Raw genomic sequence first — 22,988 nt, 5'->3', positions numbered from 1 at the left:
ATTTAAAAAAATTAGGAATCTATAAATCAAGTCACCAAACACACCCTGAGTTACTATCATCTTCCTTTGCTTTGAGGTAATAAACAATGACTCCTAGATAGTGAAGAATGGAAAAGTCTAAGAGGACTATGTAAAATAAGCATTGCTTTTCCTAGACATCTCAATAGTGTCCTTTGAAAAAGTAGACACACTTCCACTTAGAGGTGAAACTCTGCATAGGGCAATGTTAAGACATGACAAAGTCATATAGAACCAATGTCACTTCACTCTCTTCAAGCTGAATACTCAACTTAGTCCATTTCAGAAAATTCAAAGGATGACAAACTCTTCTAAGAGAACTAGGGCATTGCAAAAATGGCATTTGTCTCAGGCAATGCCTGGATGAGAGAAGTGACAGACTGTTAAAGAAGCAAATGAGGATAAATCTAAGCACTCATTCTAGTAGGAAAGTCTGAGCACCCCAGACACAGAGAGAGATCACATCTTTCCATCTTCTCCTTTCTGTAGACTTCCCAGAGAGGAGTGGTCACAGGAAGGGAGACCAAGGCACCCCCTTCTTATAGCCAAAGTTAGGGCAGCTCATCAGAGCATGACAGAGAACGTGGATTCCCAGAGAAGTTCAGCATGCTATAGCCTCTTCTGCCCAGACACAGACACAAACTACACTGGTGAGTACCCAGATCCTTATCAAGTACAAAGTGAAATTCCAGGTGAGAATCCCAGAATCCCCTGCCTGACTCCATCTTGACTTGAGGTCAAAGGTGTGTGAGGTAGGACATGTGTGCAGTTCTCTCTACTCTGAATTAACCATGAAGGTTTCTTGCTCTCAAGATCAGTGCTTAAACATGTTCTACTTATGCCTATTATTTTTAAGATTTTATTTTTTATTATATCTGAGAAACATATACGGCATTACACATATATAGTATTTTATGCCACAATTTCCTTATCCACTCATGTTGTTGGCTGCTTGTGTTATATCCATATCTCAACAGTTTTAAGTAGAATTGAAATTAACATATATAATTTTTAACTTAATGCTAAAGGAGTGGAGGAGTGGTTGGGTCATGCAGAATTTCTATCTTCCTTTTTTATTTAATTTAATTTTTAATTATTATTAAAAGCTGAAGAAATTTCAGGATGCAGACTGCTGGTAATACTGAACCCAGTTAGTTTGGTTTCCAATCCAATCTTTTTCTTCTTTATTTTCATCCCCATCATTTCCCAGGAATCCCTTAAAGCAGGGGTCTCAAACTCGCGGCCCGCAGGCCATTTGCGGCCCTCTGTACAACATTTTGTGGCCCATGGATGGCCTGCTAATATCGCAGTATTCGCAATTATTCGCTTACTGAATAATCACATTAGTAAGAAAAAAATTGCGTTAAACATTCACATACCACAGGCAGTTCCGTTCGGGGTATGCAAATGTTTAATGCGATATTTTGTGATTTTTTTTCTTACTAATGTGATTTTTTATTACGAATATTCAATAAGCGAATAATTGCGAATACTTTGCGCCTAGCGCAGACATCATTTCCGCTGCTCCTGCCCGTTGTCCCTTGCATTATTGGAGGCCTAAGGGAGAGAAGGGAGAGAAGTTTATTACAGAATTAGATTTTGTCATACCTTCATCATGGCTTCATCAAAGCCTGCAGTGAAGAGAAAGATTGCAATGAAGAGAAAGTGAAGAGAAAGACAGACAATTTCAGGAAAAGTGGGAGACACAGTATTTCTTTGTTGAGCACAGGGGCATCCCCACATGTCTTATTTGTTCAGAGAAAGTTGCAGTGCACAAGGAATACAACTTGAAACACCATTATTCAACTAAACATGCTGAGGAATGTGCAAATATCAAGGAAATGAGAGAGCCAAGCGGGTTGCCAGTCTTAAAGCATGTCGAATGAGGCAACAAGATTTCTTCAAGAAAGCAACCAAAGAGAATGTTGCATCAGTTGAACTAGTTACATGGTTACTGAGATGATTGCTAAGGCAGGGAAACCATTCACAGAAGGAGAGTTTGTTAAAAAAAAAATGCATGTTACAGGCTGGAAGTATTATCTGTCTGGAAAAAAAAGGTCAGTTTAGCAAAATCAGCCTTTTTGCCAACACTGTGGCAGAGCGCATTTCTGACATGTCAAGTGACATTTATCATCAACTGTGTGAGAAAGCCAAATGTTTTGATGCATACTCAGTTGCTCTTGACGAGGGCACAGATAAAACAGACACTGCACAGATCACAATTTATATCTGTGATGTTGGTTGCAATTTTGAGTTGACAGAGGAGCTGCTCACAATAATTCCAATGCATGGCCAGACCACCGCTAATGAGATATTTCGGCATCTGTGTGGTGCCATTGAGAATGCAGGTTTGCCATGGAAGAGGTTTGTTGGAATAATAACTGATGGAGCGCCATTGATGACAGGGAGGAAAAATGGACTGGTGGCACTTGTTCAAAAAAAATAAAACGTGAAGAGGAGGGTGTAGAGAAGGCCATTGCTCTTCACTGTATTATCCATCAGTAGGCCCTTTGCAGTAAATGCCTGCCATGTGACAATATGATGTCTGTTGTTGTGAAATGCATCAACCAAATCAGATCCAGGGGCTTAAAGCACAGGAGGTTCCATGCTTGTTTAGAAGAAATGGAGTCAGAATATGGAGATGTGCTCTATTTTACCAATGTATGTTGGCTCAGCAGGGTCCTGAAAAGATTTTTTGAGTTGAGAGAAGAAGTGAAAGCCTTCATGGAGAAGGATGGGAATGCTGTTTCTGAGTTGAGTGATCACAAATGGCTCAATGACTTAGCTTTTCTTGTTGACATCACACGTAAGCTGAATGTACTAAACAAGATGTTACAAAGCCCGGGGCAGCGTATCAGTGCTGCCTATGACAACGTGAGAGCATTCTCCACAAAACTTGAGTTATGGAAATCCCAGCTCTCTCAGACAAACCTTTGCCATTTCCCAGCATGCAAGGAGCTTGTGGATGCAGGCATACCATTCAGTGGTGAGAAATATGTTGATGCTATTTTTAAGCTAGAGAAGGAATTTGATCACAGATTTGCAGACTTGAAAAAGCACAGAGCCACTTTCCAAATTTTTGTGGACCCCTTTTCCTTTGATGTGCAAGATGCCCCTCCTGTGCTTCAAATGGAGCTCATTGACCTGCAATGCAACTCTGATCTCAAAGCCAAGTTCAGGGAGATTAGTGGAAAAGCAGACATTCATGGGCAATTTTTGAGAGAATTGCCCCCCAGCTTCCCTGAGCTTTCTCTAGTGTTCAAGCGCACCATGTGCCTTTTTGGGAGCACATATTTGTGTGAAAAGTTATTTTCCACATTGAACTTCAATAAGTCAAAGTACAGGTCTAGACTTAATGATGATCATCTTCAAGCCATACTGAGGGTCTCAACTGCTTCCTCTCTAAAGCCAAATGTGGTTCAGATTTGTGAGAAGAAGTGCTGTCAAGTCTCTGGCAGCAAGGAATAGGCAAAAGATGCCATGTTCAGAAGAACTGTTCATGATCTTCACTTAGTGTTTTATTGGTGTTCAGAAGAAATAATAATTAAAACTGTTAATAATGATGTTTGAGGACTTTTTTTGGTGAAATCCCTTATGCGGCCCTGCCTCACCCTGACTTTGCCTCCTGAGGCCCCCAGGTAAATTGAGTTTGAGACCCCTGGTCTAAAGCCAACCTGTGTTCTCTTCTAGTACCACATACGGCAGGGGTGGCGAACTCGAGCTCTTGAGCTGCACTCGGCTCCCGGCCAAAATGAATGCGGCTCTTTGCCTCTTATCATTATTTTGGATACTGTGGCTCCTCTGAGGAGAGATCTCCGAGCACGGAATCCCAGGCTGCGTCATCCCGTGTCCCATCCCTCGGAAACAACTGCATGGGCCAGCGGGGGGTGGGGGGGTGGGGAGCCGTGTGTCACATGTTGTGTCAAATCTTGCCATTAGTTCTTAGTGTGAAAGACGCAGCACACCCTCACCATCACTGCAGGATTTTTACCCTCACTCAAAATGGCAAAATGCAATATGTGTTGAATAGATTACTGTTAAAATTATATGCTTTTGTGTGAGTGTTTGTCTGTTTTGGCAGATCACTGCGTGGTGTGGCTCTCTGACTCTCACAGTTTAAAATTTTGGCTCTTTGTGTCGAACTTGTTCGCCACCCCTGACATATGGCCAGCAGAACTGTAAGGAGTGATTCCTGAGCATAGAGCAAGGACTAAACCCTGAACAACATAGGGTGTGGACCCCAAACCAAAGACAAACAAAATCCAACCCAAAGCATCTGAAGGTGTGTGTGCTATTCTGTGGTTACAATGATGCAGTCAGTAGGCAGCTCAAACAGTGGGGCTGGATATAGGGTAGGTGGCCTGAGAAATAACCTGGCATTTGGGGAGCACAAGCTGCAGAATGCAGAGTCATGACAAACTGAAGGCTTTTTCCATGGAGCATAACCTAAAAGCTCCCAAAAATGCACCACAGAATCACTTTCATCCCTCGTTAGGAAGTTCTGCTGCAAGAAAATGGTTCCATACTGAAATAAAGACTTTCTTAGCTTTAAGAGGAGGATGCACAGAAGAAAAAGATATCCCAGAATAAAAAAATCATGAATGACTATATTTATGCTTATATAAAAGGAACAACCTGTGATTCTTGTGCCCTGGCCATAGTTGGTGTTGAACAAAAATCTCTTTATGAGGGACCTAAGAGATAGCATGGAGGTAGAGCGTTAGCCTTGCATGCAGAAGGAAGGTGGTTCAAATCCCGGCATCCCATATGGTTCCCCAAGACTGCCAGGAGTGATTTCTGAGCACAGAGCTAAGATATCCCCAGAGAGCTGCCGAGTGTGACCCAAAAACCAAAAAAAAAAAAAAAAAAAAAATCTCTTTTTGAGTATTTAGTTATTATTTTTTCAATGTGTTTTAGACACCATGATGTACACTGTTGTTCATAGCTTCCTACAGAGCACCACACACCCAACCAGAATGGCCGCTTCCCTCCATCATTTTCCCAGGGGTTCCCTACTCTGTTCTCTTCTTTGCCCTATGGTAAGTGTCCTACTACTGAAGATCAGTTCTCTATCTCTTGCCTTTGAGCAATTTGTTGTACATCTAGTTTCTATCCCACATATGAGAGAAATAATCCTGTCTGTTGATCTTCTAACTTCACTCTGCCTGATACTTTCCAGATCAGTCCATAGAGCAGCAAATTTAATTGCATGATCTCATCATTCCTAGTAGCCCAGTAGTATTCCACAGTGGCGACACACCATAGTTCCTCCATGCTGTCATCTGTTCTTGGATACTTCTACAAGAAACTGTTGATTGAATTGGAGTAAGGAAAGTCTGTTAGTGGCTTTGCCATCATCGGGGCCTCTAAAACTCTGATTTCTGAGGTGCCTGGTTAATAGAACTCTTCCACCCTAAAATCTCCAGCTGCCAAATTTGGGGGGTGGAAGTAGAAGGGGGACGGCAAAGGAGCAAAGAAGTCCTCCACAAAAGTTTTCTGCGCTCAGTTTTTTTTTTAAGGGAGAGGGAGAAGGAGGCGGGGATAAAAGTAATGGAAAATTGGGGTGCAGGGAAAAGGGAAATCCTGAAGAGAAGGGAGGTAAGGAACTGGCCATCTAATTCGTTCTCTTCTGCTAATCTCGCTCGCCCTCTAGAAGCTCCAAAAAGTTTGCAGACGCAACGCAGAGGATGGGCCTCTCTTCCAGCTGTCTCCAGGGGGTGCAGGATCCAGGACAAGATCCAGGCCTCCTTGCCTTCCTGCCCCCAGCCCCTCCACGCTCCTCCTCCCGGAAAGGCAAAGGGAGAGATCGAACCTCCGAGCTGGCTGTCACTCCCATCCCCTCCTCCCGCCTCTTCCTGGGGGGGGAGGAGGGGGACTCAAGCAGCCAGAGAAGGCGGGGTGAGGGTGAGTCGGCCGGTGCGGACATTTAGCAAGTTCCCCAAAACTCCGAGACCTGCTGGGACACATAGCCCACCCTCAGCCCCGCTCCCGCTGTCAGCAGCAGAGCCCAGAGCAAGGGTAAAGGAGCTGCCTGTGTCTCCCCTCCTCCTCACTCCTTGCTCAGCTCCCGGGCCGGGAGGACCTAGAGAAAGTAGGAAAGGGTGGGGAGGTCCCCCGACTGCTCTCTGCGCTCCAGTCCCAGCGCTCTCCAGGCGAGGGCACCTCTGGTCCCCGAGAGAGCGCTGACCACCCGCGGTTCCCGCCCCAAGTGACTCAGTTCCTCTCTCCCCAACCCCACCGCTCCGCAGAACTTTGGGGAAGAGGCATTAACTTTGGGAGGACAACACCGGAGATCCAGGGACAACCTGGGGATCCGGGAGGAGAAGAACAAGTGACTTTGGATGGAGAATTGCCACGGGCCCCTGGTCTTCCCAGACAGCCCGTCTCGTAGCCCGTGAGACCGCAGTTTCCAGCAGCGGGGCTCAGCGGGGCGCCGGGTGGAGGAGCCCCGGGCGTGGGCCGCCCCTTCCCGCGTGCATGTGTGCGCCGGCGGCTGCAAGAGCGCGGGACGCCGGGGCACGCGCCAGGGCCAGGGGCGCCTCTGCGGGGAGCGGAGTGCATGGCCCCCCGGAGCTGCGAGGGGCCTCCTCTGCCTCCGCGGATCGGGCAGGGGAAGGCGCTGGCCATGGGGGCGCTGGCCGGCTTCTGGACCCTCAGCATCGCCGCCTATGGCTACTTGACCTGGGGCCAGGGCCTGAGCCAGAAAGAGCAGGGAGCCCAGGAGGCCAGAGCTGGAGACCTGCCCGCACCCACGGAGGGTGCCTCCTCCCAGCCCCATCTCATCTTCATTCTCGCGGATGATCAGGGCTTCCGAGACGTGGGCTACCACGGGTCCGAGATCAGGACGCCCACTCTGGACAGGCTCGCTGCGGAAGGGGTCAAACTGGAGAACTACTATGTCCAGCCCATTTGCACACCGTCCAGAAGTCAGTTTATTACTGGAAAGTAAGAGTCGCTGTTTTTTCTCTTTACTTCCTTGAAGGAGTCTTGAGTTTTAATAATTTAAGAGTGAACTTGTAATTTAATGGGGAAATAGAAAGGATAGGGAGGATGAATGGATGGATGGATGGATGGATGGATGGATGGATGGATGGATGGATGGATGGATGGATGGATGGATGGATGGATGGATGGATGGATGGATGGATGGATGGATGGATGGATGGATGGATGGATGGGTGGGTGGGTGGGTGGGTGGGTGGGTGGGTGGGTGGACGGATGGGTGGATGGGTGGATGGGTGAATGGATGGAAGGATGGATGGATGGACGGACGGATGGATGGATGGATGGATGGGTGGGTGGATGGACGGATGGGTGGATGAATGGATGGATGGATGGACGGACAGACAGATGGGTGGGTGGGTGGATGGAATATAGCATTGAGTGAAAATGTTAAAAAGGGAAATGTCTTAATGATCCTGCAAAGTTGGACAGACCAAATTTTTGTTTAAAGTGTCAAACTAAAATTCACTCCACCTTCACTTCTAAGGAATGCACACAGGCATTTTCAGTGACAAATGTTCTTAAATGTAAAGTCAGAACTTATCACAGCTTCAGGTTATCGCAGAGAGAAGAGGGGAGACCAAAACAGCAGATGGGAAAATGTGTCAGACCTGAGCATTATGGGATATACCCCTCAAAAAACACTATGACCAGTGTTGTTTTGACTTGGGATTCCTGAGGGTTCATTTTAAAATCTCATAGAATCATAAAGGACGTGTGCCCTTTACCAGAGCGGTCCTCAAAGGCCAGAAGTTCAATGCCAAATGCTCCAAAGTTCATTTCAGGTTCTCGAACTGCTTTTCATGGGTCTGGGAACTTCCTGAATAATTTTGAGAAAACTCAAAGAATGTGGGGCTGCTGCCAGGTTTTTGATATTGATTTTGCTAAGTAGCCAATCTCATACATGACCATGTTCTCACATTTCCCTCTCTCCCCACGCATTAAGAGTGTATATAGGTCATTTTGGACTGATTTGGATGTGCATAGTCATCTGTGGGGTGGAAATAAATTAGTGTCCAGCAGTCAAGCTGCCAGTGGTTGGGGTGGGGGCATTGAATGGACAGAGAAACTTTCCTGACATCTCGTAGAAATTTTGTGATTCAGTTTCATAGAACTTGTGTCTCATTTGGAGTTGTTCTCGGAATTGGGTCCTACATGAGGAGGCAGAATACACTAGAAAAAGAAAGACATTTTTTGTTTGTTTGTTTTTTGGGCCACACCCGGTGACGCTCAGGGGTTACTCCTGGCTATGCTTTCAGAAATCGCTCCTGGCTTGGGGGACCATATGGGATGCCGGGGATCGAACCATGGTCCGTCTTAGGCTAGCACGGGCAAGCAGATAGATGCCTTACCACTTGCGCCACCACTCCGGCCCAAAAGAAAGACAATTTTGTAGGAATCTCTGTCCTGCAGAGCCAGTTGCTTACAGAAGGAGTTTCATTGCTTAGAACCCAGCATAAGTGCCAGAAAAGAAAATAAAATTAAACAACAACAACAACAAACCCTCTTTCTTTCCATTGTCCTTCAGAATTATTCTAAAGATGAAGAGTGAGGTCAGAAGAGTGAGGTCAGAAAGTCAAGCACATTTGATGTTTCTAAGAGACAAGATTGATGGGAGAAAATTAATAAATTTATCTGGTCAAGTTTTCCTGTCAAATCCCAACTACTGTTGTTTGGCTTAAGAAAAGAATGTGGGGCCGGGCGGTGGCGCTGGAGGTAAGGTAAGCCTTACCTGCGCTAGCCTAGGAGACGGACCGCGGTTCGATCCCCCGGCGTCCCATATGGTCCCCCAAGCCAGGAGCGACTTCTGAGCGCATAGCCAGGAGTAACCCCTGAGCGTCACCGGGTGTGGCCCAAAAACCAAAAAAAAAAAAAAAAGAAAAAAGAGAAAAGAATGTGCCATAGGAGCTCACTAAATAAAGTGCCTCAATCTTCAAATTATATGATGTATATAACATATCATTTAGGTTTATTCAGATAGCGAATGGTAATTGAAGTATGAATTTATGAATTTGTTTTTCACAATAAACCAAAGGACTTTCACCCAACAAGGACACTACGTTCCAAAACATTAATCTGTACAGGTATAATATCTTGGATTCCCCTTTTCATCATTGTACAACTGTTATATGGAGAAAAGTTTAAATGGTTGCTGTAATTTAAATTAAGTTTTGAGTTGAATTAAATAGGTGACAGTTTACTCTTTTTAATCAAACCACCAGGTCTGTCCTTAAACTAAATATAAGAAATAAAGGTAGCTTTTGATGTTAGTTCTGGGCCTAATACTATATTACTTGATTTTGATTAATATTACAAACCCAGATACTATATTTGTCTGTCTTATTGACCACACGTGTATTTATGCTTCTTTATGGTTTTCTGAAATATTGTATTTTTGCTGCATTTATCTTTACAACTCTTTCAAATCATTGTTATTATCATCATTTCATACAAATGTGGCCACAGATTCTAAGAGAAAGAGGTGATGCAAAAGCTCTGAGGAACAGCACTTAATCCAAAAAACCTAGAAGCGACATAAGGACAGTGGTGGAGAGTCTTGGGCAGCCTAGTGGTGGAGGTGTGGTTTATATGAAAGGCATAAACATTAATACTAATGTAATAATCATGTCATTTCAGGAATCAAAAAGTAAGGTTGATTGAGAAATCAATCACTATATTTGATTTCCTTCAAAGTAACCTTCTCATTCTCTGAAAAATTAATTTTCAAAGAGATGGAGACAGGAATGCATTCTTCTAGAAAAGTAATGCACAAAAGCTTCAAGCATTTGACAAAATTAGATAATGCATTATAGGCAAACTTTAGAATAGGGAAGGTTTTCGTTATCTGAACTAAATTTATATCTTTGGCAATAATTTTGTTTTTACTATTACTCTGTGAGCACTTCGAGCACTCTTAACAATTACTGTGTGAACAGTTACTCTATTAATAATTGCTCTATTACTCTATAAACACTGATCATTTCTTAACATTTGCAAAGGTTACTCAAAGAATGTATACTTGTAACAGCAATGAACAGATCAATTAATTTTATTTACCTTTCCCAAGTTGTTACTACTCAGATTAATATAAATTGTTTTTTACTTTATACCTTAATAAAATTATAGAGAATATTTTAATATTCTTTAATTGAATACTGCTAGATACACATCTACAAAGTTGTTTGAGATTGAGTTTCAGTCATACAATGTCCAACATTTTTCACAGGTGCCATTTTCTGCCACCAATGTCTCCAGTTTCCCACCCATCCTCCCTGTTGTCCTCTCCTCTGCTTACCTCTATAACAGACTTTTTCTTTCTTTCTCTCTGAGAGTATTCTTTAATGCCTGACTCTTTCTTACAATTTCACCTGAGAAATTGTTTTTATATATTGCTGCCTTTACATATAATACATACAGTAGTGCTCTTTTTATTGTACCGCTTACTTATTTATTCTGTTCTTGATGGGTGTTTGGTTTGTTTGCTTGTAGTACTTTACTAGTAGTGCTACCATAAATACATGTATATGTTTACTGGTAAGCAAATGCCTACATTTTCCTTGTTTATCTATCAAGAAGTGTGATTACTCAATTAAGGGATGAATAGATTAATATTTTTTCATTACTGCCAACAATTTTCCAAAGAAATGTTACCAGTTCACACTAACAATGTAGAAAGGGTTGTTTACTTTACATCTTTGCCAACTTTTGGAGTTGTCTTTTTGGCTTTAGTCATTCTGGTTGTCATGGACTGTTCAGGGAGCAATTTCCCTGATGCATAGGATTAATCAAATATGCCTTGTTACTCATTGGTTGGAAACATCTTTGAATGTAATACCCTAGATTGGTGTTTAGACCACCTAATTCCACCTCTGGAAATAAATAATAAATACCTAATAAATACCTTCCAAAAAAATACCTCTGGTCTCAGGAAAACGTTCTCTTGCTTGTTTGAACTTCCCACTGAGTTTCCTGCTTCTCTAGGAGCTGAAGACTTATGACGTCTTCAGCTGAAGACTTATGTCTTCCTGAACCTGTTTCTCGTGTGTGTGTGTGTGTGTGTGTGTGTGTGTGTGTGTGTGTGTGTGTGTGTGTGTGTGTGTGTTGTGTATTATTTTCTACATTTGCTTTCTGACCCTCGACTCTCTAGTGCCCTGGCTTTGGAACCTGAGGCCAAACTCTAGCACTGATGGTTAACAAAATTGCACACTTTGTGTATTTTAATAATATTTTGATAGTCACTTTAATGAAATATATAATACTTGCCTGTTTTTCTAGTAGGTGATTGCTTCTTGCTTCTGTTGCCTTGGAGTAATTGTTTACAGATTCCTTTCCTTTCTTAGGTTTGTGAGTTAGGTATTTCTTCTCCAACTCTGTAAACTTCTTTTTTCATAAAACACTCTCTTTCTCCCCCCAACCCACAATGGAATGCTCAGGGACTTCTTACTCCTGATGGGGCCCAGGCTTCCAGGAATTGAAACAGGGTTGGTCTCATAAAAGGTAAATGACGTAAATCCTGTATATCTCAGGCCTCTTTTAATAGTGTTTAATGAGGACCAGATATTAATTTTCTTGTTATTATATTTGTAATATTTTATGACCTATTTATGATTTTTTACTAAATCAAAACCATGACAGTGGTCTTTTTCCCCCTCTCAGCTTTATTTCTTTTTTTTTTTTTTTTGTGGTTTTTGGGTCCCACCCGGCAGTGCTCAGGGGTTATTCCTGGCTCCAGGCTCAGAAATTGCTCCTGGCAGGCACGGGGGTCCATATGGGGTGCCGGGATTCGAACCGATGACCTCCTGCATGAAAGGCAAATGCCTTACCTCCATGCTATCTCTCCGGCCCCTCAGCTTTATTTCTAATTAGATTTATTTTCATCTGCAATTAGTTTTCTAGCATGTTATAAATACATTTGAAAATATTGTAAAAAAAAAGAAAATATTGTTAATTTTGTGTGTATATCCATTGAGACCCACCTTTATTTAATAAATGACCCACATTTAAAAATACCATCCCTGTGGCCAGAGCAATAGCACAGTGATAAGGCGTTTGCCTTGCACATGGCTGACCCAGGACAGACCTCGGTTTTGATATGGCCCCCCACGCCAGGAGTGATTTCTGAGTGCATAGCCAGGAATAATCCCTGAGCATCACCGGGGATGGCCCAAAAAACAAACAAACAAACAAACAACAAATATATATATATATACCATCCTTTCTCTACACAGTCACTTTTTTATAAGTCAGGTCTGAATACATCTGTGTCTAAACTGTTCTGCCCCATTGATCTCTTTGTCTTCTCTTGTGCCAGCACAAGTCTCTCAACTCATTTTACTTTATGATAATATATTTATATATATATATATATATGATATCTTGACTATAAAACCTTTTCTTGGTTCTTCCTGAAAACTGTTTAAGCCATTCTTGACTAGCTCATACATTATAATATGAATAAAGGAGACCATGAACCAGGTATATTAATAGGTATAAATAAGTTCAAAGTTTGTAAACTAGGACTTTTCTGAAGACTGGGTATACAGGGCAGTGCCAAGTAACCCTGTGCAATACTCTACCACTTACTCTACCACTTCCTATTCCTCCATGACCCCTTACCTACTCAGCAAATAACAACTGAAGCCATGATCTGAGGAGGAAGGAGTGGAGAGATGTGAAAACAGACATGGAAAATACTTTTCTTGGAGAATGAGAAAGCAGTGGAAAAGGGAACTGGTATCCCAATGCTGCACACTACGAGAGTCCCCCTGAGGTCACTGTCATGAATTTAAACAGTAACCTTCACCTGTTTTTGCTTCACTCCATGTATTAGAGTGAACTTGTATGCAGAAGAATCATCACTGAGGGGTTGGATTAAACTAGATTTGAGGCTTTTACAAATGCCAGAGTAGGGGCCAAAGAGATAGCATGCAGGTAGTGCATTTGCCTTGCATGCAGAGGATGGTGGTTCTAATCCCGGCATCCCATATGAACGCAGGAGCGTAGAGCCAGGAGCAACCCCTGAGTGCCACTGGGTGTGACCCAAAAACCAAAAAAAAAAAAAAATGCCAGGAGTAGGATCATCAACTCTAGATTTACTGGAGGGAGGGGGAAGGAAGAATATAAAGGGTGTATATCCTTTTAAAATGTGTTGATTTGGGGCTGGAGTGGTAGCGCAAGTGGTAGGGCGTCTTCCTTGTATGTGCTAACCTAGGATGGACTGCAGTTCGATCCCCTGATGTCCCATTTGGTCCCCCAAGCCAGGAGTAATTTTCTAGCACATAGCCAGAAGTAACCCCTGAGCATCACTGGGTGTGGTCCCAAAACAAAAACAAATGTGCTGATTTGGTGAAGCCAGAAAGTACAGCAGGAGGAAACTTGCCTTGCACAAAATGGCATAAAACAGAGAAGCAAGAAGCAGTGGTCATTCATTAGGGGTAGAATTAGTGTCCCCAGACACCCAAATCTGCCAAATATAATAAAAGAACAGAGACCCTGAAGTCTCTCACTCTCACAGTTAGTAAAAGTGGAAAGGAAATGGTAAAAAGCTAGATAAAGTCACTATATACCCACCTGCTACCTCTGGGCCAGCCTGTCCCAGCCCTAAGGATCCAGCCACCCTCTGACTTTGTTGTGGAAGCAGAAATAAAGTTCGCCGCAACATGAAGTGGTTGACAAGAACTTTGGAAAAGTGGGGTATGCCTCTGCAGAGCTGAGAAGCTGGGAAATTTGGGGTGACAGTAGAGATACCAGTGCATCAGGCCAAATGATGTAATGGTTCATTCTCTGGAGGATGATCTTTTAGGAAATAAATCAGAAGTGTTGCTTTTGTTGGATTTAGTTTTTGTTTTGAGACCACACCCAGCAGTGTTCAGGGCTTATGCTTGGCTTTCAGCTCAGGGATCACTCCTGTGGAGTTTAGGGGACCGCAAGGAATGCCAGGGATTGAACCTGGGTTGACAAATAAATTACCTCTGTACTATTACCATCCCCCCAGAAGTTCTGCTCTTTTAAAAATTATTTAAAAAATGATAAAGGGTTAATATATTTTTTTATATATCAAAACATTTTATTTTTACCTCTGGGGCTACAGCTGGGCTGTTCCTGGCTCTGTGCTTATATGCTTGTGATTAGGTGCTTGTGGTACCAGGAAGATTCCAACTTGGCTCAGTGGGCTATCAGGCAAAGTGCCAGTTACTCCCTGCTATCTCAGTCTGAAATTTCAACCTTGAAATTGGGCACAAAAAAATCACAATAAATAACAAATTTCTCTTACAATATGGCAAGCACAGATACAGTGGCTGCTTTTTGATTTCTTTCTTTCTGTTTGCCAAGAAATTGATGTATTGACTCCCCAACCAGGACTTACTATAGTTGAGATCCTTCCTGGGAATGTAGGTATGAAGACACTATCTCTGGCTGCTCACCCTGCTCAGGGTCTGTAGAGTTAGGGTGCATGTCCTTTAGCAGTTTAAAGAATTGATTGCTCTTAAGAGAAGAGTTCCAAATGAGCACAGCCCCTCATGTTGAAATACCTGAAAATGTCCTATGGGTCTTTGAATTATTGTGTTTCATCCATTATCACTTCATTTAAATGTGGTGAATGAGAGAGAAAAAAAATCCCTCAGTGACCTGGAACAAAAGGAGGTTTTTGGAGGACACTCCAAAAACTTCAAAAAGAGGAAAGGACCTTCCTCTTCACATAGCACTGTCCAAGAACCTATCAACAGTGACTTTCAGTGAGAACTTAATGGTAATTGAATCCTTCCAGCCATTCACATGGGAGAAGAAGAGGGCTGGATGTATTCATTTTACAGGCATGTGGGTACTTCGGCACATTTTCCACTGTTCACTTCTCTGATCCAGGTTCCAGTTATAAGGAAAGTTCTGATCTGGGTGGGGTGTTCTGTGCTCAAGAAATATCAGTTGTGGGCCGGAGAGATAGCATGGAGGTAAGGCGTTTGCCTTTCATGCAGAAGGTCATCAGTTCAAATCCCGGCGTCCCATATGGTCCCCCGTGCCTGCCAGGAGCAATTTCTGAGCATGGAGCCAGGAATAACCCCTGAGCACCGCCGGGTGTGACCCAAAAACCAAAAAAAAAAAAAAAAAAAAAAAAAGAAATATCAGTTGCTGAGTTCACTTGGTGCATTCCTACAAAGTCTAACAAAGGCTAACTAATACTGAGACAATGTTTATGTTTAGAGGTATAGAAGTCAGAAGTTTTTGTTGTTGTTTTTTCCCCCAAACCTTGCTTTGACTTAGGAAACAATAAAAAAGGGACTGGGTAAAGGGTTGTTTTAAGACCTCATTTCCAAAAGAAAGGCCCTGCCCAGAGGGAATCACTGGTCTGTAACTGCCTCTTTCTTCCTCATAGATGGATCCTCTGAGAGCACTGTTAACATACCTGTATCAGACAAGTTCTTAATTAAAAAAGTATTTTTAATGTCTTTTTAAGAAGTCACTACTCCCTCTTTTGGCAATAGTGTGTTTTGTGAACACCTATCCAGTGGCAGGGATGGACCCAAATGTCAGAGTTAAGAATCATTTTGTTTCATTAACAATACTCTTCCAGAGATCCAGAGAGATAAAGTGATCCACAGCTACTGCTCTAATGGGAGTTCCACAGGGAAGCATCTTTGATCCCAAAACTTGATTTCATTTACTTTTTCTTTTTCTCTTGCAATATGCTGGGATCAATTTTCATGCCATCTCCCCACATCCTGCATTTTACTTCACTAAAATTGTTGCACTGTTTTTATTATTATTCTAGGTAACAATGTCAGTCTTATTCCCTTGTTGAGACAGTCATTTTTCTGCTGTGCTCTATCACAAACCCTTTTCTCTCTTTTCTAATTCATAAAACATTGGCAGCACTCAAACATGACTCTCATTACATCACCACCCTCAGCAAACACTCTCCCTCCTTCCTTTCTGACTACCCTAGAGCAGGAAAAGAAATTAATTTTTACTGAGACTTGCTTGTGCCAGTTGTTTTTGCAAGCATTTTGTCATTTGATCTTTCCACCCACCCTGAAGCTAAAATATTTATATTATTCTGAAAAAATATTTATGAAATATTTTACAAATGATTTCCTTTCTGGGTGATATAGGAAAGTTTTAAAAATTGGCCACAGTCACACCCTAAGCAATAAAGCCCATATTTGAGCCTAGACCTGTGTGAGTTCCATTAAACCATTGCAGTTTTCATCATCTTCATTCTACCTGATTATGGAAATATTGAGCACCTGAAAGAAGCCTTCCATACAGTGTTTAGCTTTTCTCCCCCTCTCAACCTTCTTTCTCTCCAGAGAGAAGGCAATGAGCCATTTCTCCACACATCCTGAATTTTTTTTTTTTTTTTTTTTTTTTTTTTTTTTGGTTTTTGGGCCACACCCTGTGACGCTCAGGGGTTACTCCTGGCTATGCGCTCAGAAGTTGCTCCTGGCTTCTTGGGGGACCATATGGGACGCCGGGGGATCGAACCGCGGTCCGTCCTAGGCTAGCGCAGGCAAGGCAGGCACCTTACCTCCAGCGCCACCGCCCGGCCCCCACACATCCTGAATTTAACTTGACTTTCTATAACATAGCATCTGTACTCCCTGAATTCTCTCTCCCTCTCTCTCTCCCTTTTTTTCTCTCTTTCCCCCTCTCTTCTCTCTCTCTTTCTCTTTCTGTCTGTCTCTCTCTCTCTCTCTCTCTCTCTCTCTCTCTCATTTTTGGACAACACAGTAGTACTTAAAACTTATTTCTGACTCTTGTTCAGGGATCATTCCTGAGAAGGCTCTGAAGACTCTGTGTGGTGCCAGGGATCTAACCCTGGGTCAACCTGTACAAAGCCAACACCTATCCTTTGAACTCAACTATATCTCTCTGCATTCAAATACTAACAACTAATAAAGATTCCATGAAAATGCTACTTTCCCTTCTACTTCCGTGATTCCTCAGCCAGAATAATGTAGCCCAGTGACCTTTCATAATGCTCTCTATTTCTGCCTTATTACACATGATTTTCCATTACGTTCACAGTTATGCTAGAACTTCTTCCCTTGCTCTCTGGCCCATGAACAGTGAGACTCTGATTTATAATCTCCATAAATCTCACATTACTCAGCCCAACAGGATGTCCATTTAGGCACTAAGTATATCTGTGAAGAATGAATGAATGACTAGAGAAAAATGGTAAATCATTTGTCTCTGGCAAGCAATAGACTAGCATACCAATAGCCTAGGATTTATGGTGAAGAAATCTGAATTACAGTGCTATTTCAACAAATTTCTAACTGTAACCTTTTATAAATTGATTAATCTCTCTGAGATTAGCTGTTCTCATCTGTGGAATCAGAATAATAATATTATTTATCTTCCCAGCTTAAAGGTTATTCCAGTGATCAATTAAAGAATATGAAAATATTTGGCAAAGTTTTAAGTACTGTACAGATTTTAAGAGAAAAGTCTTTTAAATTTTGAGTTACAGTCATGTAATCTTCAGTCATAAACAACTTTTAAAAGAATGACCTATGGGTGATCCAGGATCTAGCTCTGACTCAACAAGAACACTTGCCTTGCATGTGTGAGGTCCTGGGGTCAGCCTCCAGCAATGCCAACATACCAAGAGTCAACTATTTGTCATATAAGTGCTCCACAAATATATCCATTGCTCTTACCAATTTTAATTTTTGCAACTAGCTGGTGCTATCAAATACATACCTTTAATATATGTTCTCTGCTAAGATTTTCACATAATCTTGGTAGTTCTGAGAAGTTTAAAAGGTGATTGGAGATCTCCTCCCCCCTTGAGTTTTTGCACTTGGGGATTGTGTGTGTGAGTGTGGGTGGGTGGGTGAGTGAGAGAGAGAGTGAGAGAGAGAGAGAGGAGAGAGAAAGAGAGAGAGTGAGAGAGAGAGAGAGGAGAGAGAAAGAGAGAGAGAGAGACTGGCTATTGCTTTTTTGCACCTGGCAGAATTGGGGAACCCTGCTAAGCCTGTGACAGGTGGAAGCAATGTGTTCTGAGATGGTGACAGATGGATCACAGAGCTAAAAGAGAATGGAAGAAGGTGACGTTTGACCAGTGACGACACCAAACTGCATGATACAATGATCATTGTCAAAGTTTGGAGGGTGGGTGCTCCTAAGCAGTGCTCAGAAAGCTCAAGGACTATTCTCACTGGTACTCAGTCAGACCAGCCAGATAGTTCAATGCCTGGGTCTGTGGCTGCCATGTTTCTTGGGCCCTTGGTACTGTGACATGAACAGGTCAGGGCGCAACCAAGGTCACACAGACATTTCTATTTGTATTTTGTATTGTACATTATTAAGTTATAAACTTGGACTACCAGATCACACCCCAGTGATAATAACTCAGTATTCTAGTCAATTGTTTGGAGTTAAGACAGCATCTGAGGCATCATGGATTTTGCCCTTGCCTCGCTTTACAACTCCAATTTCAACAATCCCCTCTGTGACTCTGCATTCAATTTTATTCGTACAAATGTCATCTATAACTCCATTAGCTGTTTGCTAGAGCCCAACTCTTTATTTTATAATTAAAACAAGCCAACAACTTTTACATTGATGTGACTGGAATGGCACTGGAATCATAGTTTTGATATTTATGCACAGTGTCATTGCATACCAACCAAGTGTCAATATCCTTTCACCCCTGTCCTTGGGGTGGCCAATATCGTTCTAGCCCTCAGTCTTTTGTTCACCTTAGTTCTGTCTTCAGAGTCTAAGGATTTTTTCCTTTGGATTTGTTTGTTCGACTTTTTCTCCTTGGCTTTATTTGTTTATATGCCCCATGAATGAAGCATCTGATATTTGTTTTTCTCCTTCTGATTTATTTCTCTTAGCATAACCCTCCCCCCATCAGTAAAAATCAAGCTTTCATCTTATAGCTGGGTAGTATTTTGTGCCTATCTTCATTTTAATTTAAAATTTTGGTTGAATCACTGTAAATGACAAGGTTATAATTATTCTTGATTGAATGTGAGGCATACAATGCTCCAACATCAATTTTTTTCATTGGTGCCCTCTTCCCTCCACCATTGTCCCTAGTCTCCTTCCATTTCTGGCCAGCCTCTATGATGGCACTTTTTCCTTTTCCTTGTTTTTATTTTGGGGGGGAGAGGGAAGGCATTGTGGTTTATAATACTGTTATTAGTGAAGTATCTTGCACATCTTTTTTATCTCCTTTCAGCCCCCTAACCTCCCATGTGTCCATTTCCCCCATGATGGCCCTAGTACTCCCTTCCTTCAGCCACTCCAATGATGAGCTTCTTAGTGAAGATTGGTCCACCTGCTCTTTCTTTCTATATAACCTTGGCAATGCTTCTATTGTTAGGTATCTAGGTCACTTCCAAATGCTGGATCTTGTAAATAGGTATGTAACAGAGTTTTTCAAAATCATCTTTTTTGTGTGTACTTAGGATGAATATCTAGGCATGACTAGAGATAAGAACCTTCAATATGTGACCTTGGGTAACGGCTCTGGTATGATCTTCCAACATCTTCTTATTGATGTCCTCTGTATTGTCAATGCCAGGAGGCTATGCCAATGCCACAGGGCTCTGCCCCTTAACCTCTCGCCCCACCTACTGCCTCCAGCACCCATTTCTTCCAAGCAGGATTTTCTTTGTTAAAATCTTCATCTGCTTCAAGAAAAGCCATCTAGGCCATTTTCACTTGTCCAAAGCTCTGTTCTGCCTTCTCTAACCATTTCAAATACTCTCTCTCTCTTTCTCTTTCTCTCTCTCTTTCTCTCTCTCTCTCTCTCTCTCTCTCTCTCTCTCTCTCTTTCTCTCTCTCTCTCACTCTCTCTTCCATGGTGATAGCCTTCTCTGTCCTTTTTTGTCCTCCAGACATTTGCGGATGTATTGTCATTATTTATTTATACGTTTTTTAATCCTGACAGTCCAAGTAGTACACATCTTCCAGCAGAATCTCATCTAAGAAATGTAAATAAATATCATAGTGACAAAGAGTTAAGTTTTCTGTGTCACATCATCTAACTTTAGATTTTTTTTTCCCCTTAGGGAAAATGATTGTGATGATTATAGTATTTACATCATGAGGTTTACTATGAGGATCAAGAGGGATTGTAAAGCATTTAGATCTCGCCACATGCACAGGTCGATATAGCCTTGATTATGTTAGTTAGTAATGATTTCTAGGGCTAGGGTAATAACACAGTGGGTAGGGCATTTGCCTTGATGTGGCAGATGCTGATTAGATCCCTGGCATCCCATACAGTCCCCTGAGCTTTACAGGAGTGATTTCTTAATGCAGAGCCAAGAGTAACTCCTGAGCACTGCTGAGTGTAGCCCAGAAACAAAAAACCATAAGTAGTGAATATTTGTTTATAAATAGACTAAATAAATATTTATTCGGTAATTGTCTTAGTGAAAGCATTTAAATGAGAAAATATTTAAAAAGAAGAGATTCTGAATCTGGAGAATACACTGATTTTTATAGTGCTTGTATTGCAAACATTATTTTTGGACTTGGATATGAAGATGCTTTATAACAAAGTAGAGTGTTATAGCAGATTCTTGCACAAAAGAAGACTGTAATTCATGTAAGATTCTGAATGGTTCTGATTCATTAATGTAAAGCTTAAGTTAGAGATTTATTTTTAGCAAACTTAAAAATGGAAGCTCAGATGCTTGAAATAAGCTTTTTTTTTTTAACTTTTTTCCACTTTGACACTAACCTTTGGTTTCTTTGAAGTGCAGTGAATTCTGACTGAGTCATCTTTTTTTTTTTAGTTAAAAGATTTAGTTGAGGAGCAGGAGAGATAGCATAGCGGTAGGGCATTATTCTTGCACACAGTCAACCCAAGACAGATGGTGATTTGAATCCTGGCATCCCACATGATTCCCCATGCCTGAAGGGGCGATTTCTGAGTACAGAGCCAGGAGTAACCCTTGAGTGGTGCCAAATGTGACCCAAAAACAAATAAAAAGGTTTAGTTGAAGAATGAATATTTGAATTAGAGCTGTAAGTTATGTGTGATACTTAATAAACAATTATTAAATACATTTTCTATATATACACATGTACATATACATATATTATCCTTTAACATATTTTCTATCTATATACATACATACCTGTCTTTCAGGGTATATATACCCTGAAAAACTATATATAGACTTTACATATACACATATACTTTAGGTTTTAGAATTCAGATGTAATTATTATTATTTATATCATACACATTATATTCCAGAATTATGTAAAGTCCCTTGGCCAAGATACCTAAATAAGAAATGATTGGGCCAGGGCAGAGAGATAGTACAGAAGGAAGAGCAATTATTTTGCACATGGCTTGGGTTAGATCCCCAGCACCCGACATGGTCTCCCAAGCAACCAGTAGAGATTACAAGCGCAAAGATAGGAATAAGCTCTAAACACTATCAGATGTGGTACAAAATCAAAAGTAGAAATGAGGGTAGAATTCCAACCCAACACTTTGATTTTTTTTTTTTTGTCTACATTATGCAGGTGGCTGGCAATTCAGTATATTTTAATGGAAGGTCTGTTGAATAGAAATTTAATAACTACTATTTTATCCAAATAAAGCAATATCAGGCTTAAGAGACGTCTAAAATCACTTCAAAAGTGACTTTCTCATATAATTGGAGACATGGAACAGTTGCCTTTCATTCATTTCAATTATAAATGAAAGTGACAGCTTTCGTTTACCTTTCAGAAATTGTCAAAACTCTTAAATGATTTAACAAATTACAGTTTGGCATGTTGAAAATGAAGAACTTAAGTCACTTCATGAGGAGATATAGGTTAACTGAAGTTTTGTTTTTGAGAATAACAAGTAGTTTTAATAACATATTTCATTATAACTTTGAATTATTTTTATTTTAAAATAACAACTAGTTTCTGTAACATGTTTATGTTTGACTTAAAGTGATTTTGAAGTGTTTTTTTATTTATGCTTATTATAGAACCTGCCAACTTTGGGGGAAGGGTGGGGTTAGGCCCTACCCAGTGGTGCTGAGAGGGTGTTTCAGGCTTTGTGCTCAGGAGTCATTCCTTGCAGGGCTCAGGGACCATCATTTGTGGTGGGGAGATTCATCCCAGGTTCACTGGAGTCACATTCTGTCAAGCAAGTGCTCCCTATACAGTCTTTCCATTCCCCTGCAACAACGATTGCAACTCCAACAATTAGACATTCAGTATTAGTTTCATTATTATCTTCATGCACTGGCTGGGGCTTCTTTGTAGAAAACTTTCATTTCTCTGAGCCCCACTTTAGAAATTTTGTTTAGAAAGCTCTAGAAGGGTGTAAGATTCGGAATTTGGTCGACACTACCTGGTAAAAGATAAATTGACTGCTCTAGGTTCTACCCTGAGAAGTAATTACTGAGAAGTAATTCAGTTGTGCTTTATAAGGCTCTAAAACTACCTATTACCACTTTTATCTCTGTATTTTCTATTTACTTAACACCTGAAGTATGACCCTGGTTTTTTGTTTCAATAAGCATATTGTATTATGTTGGGTCTTTTTTTTTTCTCTTATTTTCTCCCTAAATCGAAAATTTGACCCATGTCATATAGATGTGCACCTGGGTAAAGACAGAATCTCTGTTAAGGAGCTGATAAAATAAATAATAACATCAATAAGAAAGTTATTATTCTTTAGCATGAAGAAGATGACTTGTGAACATCAAATGGCACTGAGTTTTTGATAACTCAATCCCAAAATGAAAGGTGGTGTGAGATAAAAACTTTCAATCCCACTCCTCTTTTGTACACAAAGCTAACTGGAAGGAAATGAACTTCTATTTGGGGACCTTGATTAAACCAATAAAGTATGAAATTAATCTCATTTGCATTGATTTTGGGATGAGTTCGTGCCTGTTCTCATTTTCCAGCATGTTGTAATTAGTCTAAATTTTGCTGGGAAATTCATTGTCGTTTTTGGCCTTTCAAAGAAAAGGGAGTCATTTGGG

The 22,988-nt window shown here is 41.3% G+C and overlaps 1 protein-coding gene across 1 annotated transcript in view; it reads left to right on the top strand.

Annotated features, from left to right (window-relative positions):
* Positions 1-6,625: 6,625 nt before the first annotated feature.
* ARSJ (arylsulfatase family member J) overlaps positions 6,626-22,988 on the top strand; it is a 98,851-nt gene continuing 82,488 nt past the window's right edge. Inside the window, exon 1 of the mRNA XM_049786555.1 lies at positions 6,626-6,963. Within this exon, the coding sequence (XP_049642512.1) occupies positions 6,644-6,963 (320 nt within the window). The 5' untranslated portion in view covers positions 6,626-6,643. The remainder of the gene's footprint in view (positions 6,964-22,988) is intronic.

The sequence above is a fragment of the Suncus etruscus genome, chromosome 14 (assembly GCF_024139225.1).
Source record: "Suncus etruscus isolate mSunEtr1 chromosome 14, mSunEtr1.pri.cur, whole genome shotgun sequence".
In the NCBI taxonomy this organism is placed as follows: Eukaryota; Metazoa; Chordata; class Mammalia; order Eulipotyphla; family Soricidae; genus Suncus; species Suncus etruscus.
Note: the sequence above shows the minus strand (reverse complement) of the source record. Positions and strands in the feature narration are given on the sequence as shown.